Source organism: Mesoplodon densirostris, chromosome 19 (genome assembly GCF_025265405.1).
Source record: "Mesoplodon densirostris isolate mMesDen1 chromosome 19, mMesDen1 primary haplotype, whole genome shotgun sequence".
Taxonomy (NCBI): Eukaryota; Metazoa; Chordata; class Mammalia; order Artiodactyla; family Ziphiidae; genus Mesoplodon; species Mesoplodon densirostris.
The window spans coordinates 16009132-16018919 of NC_082679.1; the positions used below are offsets into that span (position 1 = coordinate 16009132).

General features: G+C 58.0%; 1 protein-coding gene across 1 annotated transcript; it reads right to left on the bottom strand.

The window, feature by feature from the left end:
- Positions 1–2346: 2346 nt before the first annotated feature.
- LRFN3 (leucine rich repeat and fibronectin type III domain containing 3) lies at positions 2347–9309 on the bottom strand. The gene is made up of 3 exons (XM_060084852.1): positions 8335–9309; positions 5339–6775; positions 2347–2941 (listed from the first exon to the last, which is right to left on the bottom strand). The coding sequence occupies exons 2-3, from the start codon at positions 6757–6759 to the stop codon at positions 2476–2478; spliced, it is 1887 nt and encodes a 628-aa protein (XP_059940835.1). The 5' UTR covers positions 6760–6775; positions 8335–9309; the 3' UTR covers positions 2347–2475.
- Positions 9310–9788: the final 479 nt, after the last annotated feature.

Here is a 9788-nt window from a genome sequence, read left to right on the forward strand (position 1 = left end):
CCAGCCCCCTGGCCTCCTGCAGTGCTGTTCCATTTGTATGGAATGTCCCTTTCCACCCATTGTGTAGTTAACTCCAACCTGAGCATCTCAGCAGAGATGTTACTTCCTCCAGGAAGCCTCCTTCAACCTTTCTTCCTGGGTCAAGTCCCCTGGTTATAGGGTCACACAGTTCCAAGGCTCTCTCCTGCATGACCTGTCTTGTCACCATACGTGCTTTACACTTGCTAATTTGACCCTTGTTTCCCCCACCAAATGGTGAGATAGGGAGGGCAGGACAGGCCTGTTATTTGTTCAGTATTGAATCCCCAGCACGTTGCACACAGTGGGCACGCAATAAATTGTTCAAATTTTAAAAGGAGGGTTGAGGGATGGCGCACTCTGACTCCCCCTCATGGCAGCAACTGGTATTTTGTAGCGGGCGCTAGGTATCCATCCCATCCTCCCACCCCCTGGGCCCTTTTACCCAAGACACCTCGCTCTCCCTGATGGCTTCACCTGACCTCAGCCACCGAGGGTAACAAACAACAAGAAGAAGGAGGACTCTGGATGCTGCTGGAGGACTCAGGAGTCAGATCAGGTCCCTGGCACTTAGGTTGTTCCCTTGGCCAACGCAGGATCATTTCCAAGGCCTACACCCATCTAGAAAGCTTCGCCAGAATCTAGGATGTTATCCCACGAGGACAAGTCAAGTGAGCCAGATCATGAGAATGGCCGGTCCAGTCTTGGGCTCTCTTCACCATGCCCCTCACACATCACTTCAGAGAAGAATGACAGGACCCGAGTTCCCTCCACATCTCTGCCTCTGCACCACTACAGGTGGCCTGAAGTCAGGGAGCGCTATCCTCTTACTGCCAATCCCATTCCTGGATCTCCAGTGAGGCTCATCATTTCCAAGGCCCAGGGTTTAGTCCTGCAAACCTCCAGGCCTGGTGTCTGAGTGGGGGAGCCTAGAGCAGACCTAGACTGAGTGACGACCAGCCCTGGATCTAGACCCCAAGAATCACAGGGTCTACGCTCCCTGTCTACAATTTCTTCCCTCCTACTCTCAGATCAGCTGGATTTGGCAACTGCCCAGCTGATCCCCTAACACTGCCCTTGCTGAGGTCACCGCAGCCTTGATATCATTAAACACAAGAGTCACTTGGGTCTGACTTGCCTGGTTTGCTTCAATCCATCCCTTCACCTACTGCTCCTATTTAGTCTTTGTTTTTTAGTCTAGGGTTTTATTTGCCTGTCCCTTAAGTATGGAGAATTTGGTGGCCTCAGTTCCCCATCACAGCTGACAGAGCCCTCATTTCTGTCCCCGGGGTCCTAAGGCCTCCTGGCTGCCACGCCTTGGTGGCATGCCCATCCTCTGGGCCCCCCACATCCACCAAGTCCCACACTGGCCTCAGCATCTTCCCCGAACCTGCCCCTCCTCCCCGGTCCTGTATCAGGGCAGCTCCACTGTCCCTCCCGTGGCCAGAGCCCTGGGCCTTACCCTGGACACTTCTCTCCCCCACAGCCCTTCAGCTCCATAACCCATCCACTCAGCTTCTTGAATGTCTCTCTCACCCACGCCCTAGTGCCCTCCCCCAGGCCGGCCCCGGTCCAGCCTTGTCTCACCCACCCAGGTCCCTGCCCTGGTTTCCCCCAGGCTCCCAACCTCAGTCTTCTCCTCTGGTCCACCCTCCTCATAATGGCTAGAAGGATCTTCCTAAAGCCCAAACCTGACCCTCTCCCTCCCTTGCATAGACTCCTCCGTGGCTCCCCAGTACTATCAGGCCAGAGTCTGAGCTCCTCAGCCTGGAGGTCCTGAACCCTGCCCACCCTTCCTGCCTCACTTGTACCATGGCACCCCCAGTGCCTGGCACTTCCTAAGCCCTTGCTTGGGCTGTCCCTCTGCCTGGAACACCTTTCCCACTGCTCTTTGCCCATTTATCTCCTTCAGACGTCATTCTCAGATCACGTCTCCTTCATGAAGCCCTCCCTGACCACACCCTGGGCTGAGACAGGCCCCTTTTCTGGGCTCCTACAGTCTCCTAGGCTTCCCTCCTCACCACGACTCTGCTTGCTCTGAGCTATCACTGTCTGAGGGGCAGGGCTGGGGGCTGCCTGAGTCATTGCAGCATCACCCAGCACAGGGCCGGCCCAGAGAGGACCCTCAAGGAATGTCTGTTGGTTAAAGGGATAACCATCCTCAGCCTCATCCAGGGACTTCAGACAGAATGGGGGGGTGGTTCTCTCTCAAGAGGGGGCATCCCAGCTCCAGACCCCTGAACAATCCCCCAGCCCCAACAGACAGAGACAAGGGCAAGGGCCCAGGCCCAAGCTTAGAAAAATAGGACTTTCTTGTTGTGCCCCGGTGCCCGCGACACCCTCCCCATCAGAGTTTTAAAAACCGTGAGCAATCTGGTGAGTCTGAAGCCAGGTCCCACGGGGTGTCTGGGTCCTGCTACCCCTGGGGCCAGAAGGGCCGTAGAGGTGGGCGCGAAGCTAGGGTCCCGTGGGTTCGTGGCTGGGCCCCCAGGGCTCACAGTCCAGCTGGACCGCGGTGTGGGCCCTGGGTGCGGCCGGCTCAGGAGCCGGCGGGGCCAGCGTGGGGCCCAGGGCGCCATTGGTCTGGGAGCAAACGCTGCTGACAGGGGCAGATGCCTTGGCCTTGCCCGGGGGTTGGCCACCGTGCACCTTGTAGCGCATGAGCAGCACGAAGATGAAGATCAGTACCGAGGCCACGATAACACCACCCAGTGCGATGATCATAGTGCCGCCCAGGAAGGGTGCGTGTGGGGCCCCGCAGGGCCGCAGCGCTGGCTCAGTGGAGAAGCGGTGGCAGCCCACAGGCCGTGTGGCTGTCAGCCCCGTGGCGCCGTCCTCGTACACGGCTAGCACACACAGGTCGTAGGTGCGGCCTGATGCCAGGTCCGTCAACAGGAAGGAGCTGCTGTCGGCTGGGATCATCCTGGAGGGAGAGACAGGTGGGAGTCAGGTCTCCGGCTGCCCAGCACCCACCCTGCACTCTGCCCCAACCCTCCGGGCTGGAGGATTTCCCCCCAGGCCGCTGTCTCATTTCACCCTAGCCCCCGAGTTCCCTGTAACCACTGCCGGAATTCCCTTTGGTCTGATACCCATCAGCTGCCCGATATCCCTCCGCTCTGTTAGCCTGTTTCACTCGAGCCCACCCTCTCATTTTCCTGCTGCTCGAATACCCACGTGATCTCCCTGTGGCCTTAACGCCCAAATTCCCTCTAGTGCCGCTGCCCGCTTCCCCTCTGTGCTGCTGCCCAGCTTCCCGCTAGCCCCACTACCCGCCATGTGGGGTTTCATTGTATACCCCACTGCCTGGTTCCCATCCTGCACTGCCCCCCAATTTCCCACCAGCCTGCAGCCCAAGTTCCCTCTAGCTCTGCTGCCCAGTTTTGCTCCACGCTCCTGCCTGACTTCACGCTGGTCCCCCTACCCTCCTCTCCCCTAGCTCACGGCCCAGGTCCCTCCAGTTTACTACCCCATTTCCCGCCAGCCCACCACCGAGTTCCCTCCAGCCCTGCTTCCAGACATCTCTCCAACTCAGCACCCAGTTTTGTTCGAATGCTGTCTGGTATCCCTCTAACCTGATGCCCATTTCCTTCTAGCCACATACCCCCCGCCACGCCCGTCCAATTTCCCTCTAATCCCACCTCCCAGTCTCCCTCCAGACCTTCACCTAATTTCCCTCTGTTCCTCTGACTTTCCTCCAGCAGGTGCCTGGTTTCCCTTCACCAGCTGCCTGACTTTCCTCTAGTCTTAAACCTAGAATTCTCTCTAATCTTACCGTCCGATCCCCCCATAGTGCTGATGCCCGATTTCCTTCTAACCTGCCAATGAATGTCCCCCAAGCCCCGCTGCTGCTGCTGTGTTATTATTACCATATCCACAGCCTGCTTTCCAGTGAGCCCTGTCATCTGGCTCCATTTTCATTAAACTGATGTGCCTCAGTCATCACTGCTGAGTTCTTTTTCTCGCTGTTGCCTTATTTCTTTCCAGTTCTGTCCCCTGATTCTCTTTTATCTCTCTGGCCTGGTTTCTATTTATCCTTATCTTTCCCATTCCCTTTTATCCTAAGTACCCAATTCCACTATATTTCCTTTGGTAGCATGGCACCCTGTTGGAGATTTAACTTGTTTTATAATCTGTTTTATTCTTACACTGCTTTAATGAGGGAACTCCATGATTATCTCTAGGAGGGTGATGATCTAGGAGAGCATTTGTCCCGTCCCCTGCCAGGCAAGGTAGATGGGACTTGTGTGATTTTCAGGTGAGGGCCCTCCATGGAATCTACTGAGTACCACTGTCTGCGAAAGGGAGTGGAAAAAGCTCGTTGGATTTCCAGGACTGAAAAGGAAATCAAGTGACTATCTTCTGAGGTTTGGGCTTCTGGGGAAGCACAGGGAACCCAGGTACTGGGTTTACAAGGTGAAGACCCCAGACCTTGGGAGGCCCAGTCCTCTGCAGCCAGGTGTCAGGGACTGTACCCTTGGTCCAGCCTGGCAGTGAGAACAGGGAGCCATCCACAGGCATCCATGCAAGCTTGGACTTGGGTGAGATGTGTCAGCACACCTGGATGAGAGCCATCACTAGTGACCACACGTGGCCACAGCAGATGTTCCATGTGCTCTCTGGCTTGGGGGCAGAAGTTATGTAACCCGCCTCCTGGGGTGTGTAAACCCCAAGTTTTGTGTTTGCAACAAGAGAAGGGAGAAGGGAGCCCCCAGCAGTGGCCGACTGAACATTCCTGTTCACCCAGAGGTGGAGCTTGAACTAGGTTTAATTTGATTTAGAAAACCAAAAGTTGAGATGTCACCATGTTGGAACTCCAAACACATGGAGCAGGTCACACCGCACAAACGCAAAGCCTAATCTCTATGCAACCCCCTTCCCCATTTTCCTTTTAACCTCTGGTCTGAGTTCCTTTGCAGCCAGGCTGCCTCACTGCATTTTCCCCATGATCCGTGTACTCTCCTGCTTGATCTCTTTTTCTTCCTGCAGACTGGCTTGAGTCTAGCCCTGTCACCTGGAAATACCCGGTTTCTCTTTACTACTTAAGTTGGTTTGTATCCCCTCAACTTTGCCCCACACCCCAATTATCTTGTTACTCTTCTGGCCTGATTACTGTTTATTCTTGCTGCCTTCTTTCTTTTTACCACTGCTGCCAGATTTCTTTTACCCTCTGCCTGATTTCGTTTACCGCTGCTGTCCGATTGCCTTTGTAACCTTGCAGCCTCATTTCCAGTGCTGCAGCCTGGGGTATCAGTAGGTGTTCCTCCAACCCTCCCTCCATCTCGCTCCCCCACCCAAACTGCCTGCCGCCTGGACCCTGCACCTGTAGACGAGGATGTCGTCGGCTGAGCTGTTGTACTGGATTTGGTACATGCGGATGCCTGGGATAGGCCGCTGATCTGGCCACTGGACTAGAGCGGCTGTGGCCCCGTGCTCAGTCACCTGGACGCCACGGTCGGTAGGGGGCCCAGCGTCAGCCGCCTTGGCGGAGGCAGAGACCGAGGCGGCAGAGGGCGGGGTGAGGGCATCAGGATCCCCGTCCCGCGGGGGGTCACAGCTTGTGCTGTTGGCCAGCTGGGGGGGCGGCGGGGGGCCGACGGTCAGCTCCACAGCAGCCGTGGCCTCGCCAGCTGCATTGGCCGCAATGCAGGTAAAGGTGCCGCCATCGCCCGGCTCGGTGACCAGCAGCTCCAGCGTCCCGTTAGGGAAGGCGCGAGCTCGGCTCGAGTTGCCCAGCAGCCGGCCCTGGGGTGACACCCAGCGCACACGGGGCTCGGGGTCGCCCACTGCCCGGCAGCGCAGGGCGGCTGGCCGACCGGCAGGCACGGCCAGGGGCGGCGAACGGTGTGTCACCACGGGGGGCTCGCACACAAACTCCTCCTCACCCACAGCCCAGAAGTAGCGGCCACCCAGGGCCGGCGGGGAGGCGCAGGCCTCGAGGTCGTCCTCACGCGCCAGCCGCCGGAGCCACACCAGCTCACAGTTGCAGTGCAGGGGGTTCCCGCCGAAGGCCAGCACCAGGGCGGACGCGGGGGAGCCGCGGGGCCTGGCCAGCAGCGGCAGGCGGGAGAAGAGTGGGTCGGGTGGGATGGTGGTTAGGCGGTTGGAGGTCATGTCCAGCCGCGCCAGCTTGTGCAGGCGGGAAAAGGCGCCGGCGGGCACGGAAGCCAGTAGGTTGTGGTCGAGGCCCAGCGTGTTGACGTTGCCCAGGCGGCCCAACGCTTCCCAGGGCAGCTGTTCGAGGTTGTTGTAGGAGAGGTCGAGGTCCTCGAGTGTCTCAGCGCAGTCGTCCAGGGCCCCAGCCGCCAGGGCTGCCAGCTGGTTGTTGCTCAGGATGAGGTGGCGTAAGTTGACCAGGCCACGCAGCTGCCCCTCACCCAGCGAGGTCAGCCGGTTGCCGTCCAGGTGCAGAGCGCGCAGGGCGCGGAGATCAGCGAAGGCACCGGCGGCCACGTGGCGGATGGTGTTGCGTGACAAGCTCAGGTGCAGCAGGCCCGTCATGTTGGCCAGGTCACGGCGCCGCACGGTCGCGATGAAGTTGTCCGCCAGGCGCAGCTCGGCCGCCCGGCGGTCCAGCGAGGGTGGAACGAACAGAAGGCCTGCCCCCGGGCACAGCACGCTTAGGGGCAGGGACTGTGTCTGGCAGCGGCAGCGACGGGGACACGGGCTGGGTGTGGCTGGCTGGGGTGGAGACGAGGCGGGGGCCAGCGGCAGCAGGCAGAGGAGCAGAGGGAGGACGGCCATCGCGGGCAGCGGCGGCCTGCAGGGAAGAAGGGGGGAGTTAGGGCGGGCTGAGGCCAGAAGGCGGGGGGCTAAAGGGGGTTGGGATGGTCTGAGACCAGAAGAGAAGGTCACAGAGCAGAAGACTTGGTCAAAGATGGTCAGAGAGAGGACTGGTCAGACAGATCAAAAGCCAGAGGAGACGGTCAAAGACTCAGAGAGATGTTTCCCGGGGGAACCCAGGGAGCAGAAATGTGCAAAGACGGTCAGAGGGAAGGGAGGTGATTAGAAACGGTTAGCAACAGTCAGAGAACAGGATCAGTAGTCAGGGTGGGTAGAAGGTAAGCCAGAGAGCTTTAGACGTGGTCAAAGAGAGATACTCAGAGATGGCCAAAGAGAGAAGAGTTGGTCAGGGTGGTGGGAATGATTAGATGTAGCCAGACGTGACCAGAGAAGAGAGGTGGTTAGAGATGGTCAAGAAGATCAGAAGTGGACAGAGAGGGGAAGTGGCCAGGGGTGGTCAGATCCAGGAGAGATGGTCAAAGATGGTCCAAAACTGTCAAAAGGCAGAGAGGCAGTCAGAAAGAGGAGGAGAGGACAGACGTGTCAGAGACAGCTGGACATGGGACAGCTGGTTAGGATGATGGGTGTGGGGAGAAGTCATCAGAGAGAGGAAAGGCAACCAGAGATGTTAGAAATGATCAGAGAACACCAATGAGCAAGAGAGGCAGAGAGAAGAGAGGTGGTCAATAAAGGCCAGGATGGTCACAGACTGGCAGCTGGAGTCAGGAGTGGGTGGAGGGCAAGAGAGATGGTGAAAGATGGTCCGAGAGAGGAAAGACGGATAAAGGGAGTCAGAGAGGAGAGATGGATGGAAGCGGCTGGAGAGAAGAGTGGTAGAAAAAGATGTCAAAGATGGTCAGAGACAGTCACAGGTCAAGGCTTAGAGTCAGGGGTAGACACGGGCACGAGAGCTGCTGAAAGATGATTAGAGAGAGGTACCTTGGACAGCGATGTCAAAGGTGGTCATTGAGTGAAACAGTAGACAGAGGTGGCTGGAGAGAGAAGCTGTGGACAGGGGGGTTAAAGATGATGATCAAAGACAGAAGTGGCAGACAGAGACGGTCACTGAGAAGAGTGGTGGCCAGAGGTAGCCAGAGAGAACAGTGGACAGAAGTGTCAAAGATGATCAGAGAGAGGAGAGGTGAATAGAGATGGTCAGTGAGAGGAGAGGCAGAGAAAGGAGACTGGAGAGCGGAATGGTGGACAGGAGAGGCAGCTGGAGATGATCAAATAAGACAGATGGTAGGAAGACGCTGGAGAGCCGGTGGGGAGGGGAGGGGGTGGTGGTGAGTGGGTCACAGACCTGGAGATGCCATCAACTGGGGAAGAGGAGGTCAGAGAGGGGCAGGGCTGGCCAAATGTCCAGAGAGTGTTTGAAGCAGAGCAGGAGCTGGAGGCAGACCCTTGTGAGGGGCTGTCTGTTTCCTGGGGAAACTCCAAAGGTGCCCAGGGGGACCTGGTAATCCTTACCTCCACCTCCAGTCACAAAGTTCCTCCCAAGTCGCTCCCCACCATGGGGTCTCCCAGTAGTCTTACCTGAGCTAGAAGCCACCCCAAGGAGCAGAGTCCTCAAGCTCCAAGGGGGTCAGGGGTCAGGGCTCTGGAGGGGGTGCCTGGTCATTCCTTCTCTGTCCCCAAGGCCTCTGTAGAGGGACCGTCTGTTGTGTCTCAGCTCAGATTTGTGGCCACGGAGTCTTGATACTTTGATATCCTTGATACTTTGATAGACCTTGATACTTTGGATCCTAGATCTCCAAATATTGGGCCTCTAAGGGTCCAATTTTAGAGACCCAGGCCCCAGTTTGTGTTGCTTGGAGTCATGGTCTCCCAGCTCCAGTCCTGGGATGCTAAACAGTCAAATGGAGAGTTTAAGATCTGAGTCCCAAGCCCAGTCTTGGGATCCGATACTGGGGTGCTGGGTTCAGATACTGGGGCTCTGAGTCAAGATTTGCCCCAAATTTCAGTATTCAGGTTTGCAGCAAGGACTTCAGGCCCAAACTCAGGTTTAGGCCCTTTGGAATGCCAGGGTTCAGATCTTGGAATCTGAGGCCTAAAGTCTCAGGGTTGGGGTCCCAAATAGTGGGTTCCACGGTTTAGAAATGAGAATCCAGTCCCAGATTTCAAGGTCCCAGGCACAGAATTCAGAGTTCAGCTCCAGATTTGGGGTTTTAGATGCCAAATCTTGAGGTTCAGGCTCCAAATCTTGGGGTCCATATTCCAATTCTTGGGGTTCCGGCTCCAAATCTTGGGGTCCCAGGGACTGATGTTGAGATTTCAGCCCCAGATATTGATGTTCAGGCTCCAGGTCTTGGGGTCCCAGCCCCAAATCAGGCTCCCAGGCTTGGGTTTCCAGATCTCTGGAGCCAATCTCGGGGTGCAGGCCCCCGATTTCGGGGTGCGGGTCCTGGATCTGGGGTGGCGGCGTCCCGACTTGCTTCCCGGGCTGCGGCGGGGGCTGGCCCGGAGGGAGGGGGGCTGCGGTGGGGGCGCGGGGCGGCCAGGCAGCCCCGGGGGCCGGGGTGGGGCGAGGCCTGGGCGCGGACAGACACGGACACGCCGGGTGGGGGCACCGCAGCACAGGCGGGGGCGCAGGGGGGAGGGGCCGTGCTCAGAGACCCCTCCCCCGCCGGGGCCGGGGCGGGGGCCGGGCGGGGGCCGGGCAGGCGGGTCGGGTCCTGGCGCTCCCGCGGCCTCCTCGCCGGGAACCCAGGGCCGTGCGCGCACCCGTACTTAAAGGCGCAGGCCCCGCGCGCGCCCGCACTTAAAGGTGTAGGCAGGTCCCCTCGCTCAAAGGCGCGCCCCTGGTCTCACCTCTCATGGAGTCGTTCTGGCTTTGCTTCGGAAAGAGAATCCTTGGATACAGAGAGAGTCAGAGAGACAGAGAGAGACACAGAGACTGAGACAGAGAGGCACACAGAGATAAAGACAGAGATAAAAAGGCAGGCTTAGATTGAGGGACAGAGAGGAGTAGAATGAGAGAGAGGCAGATA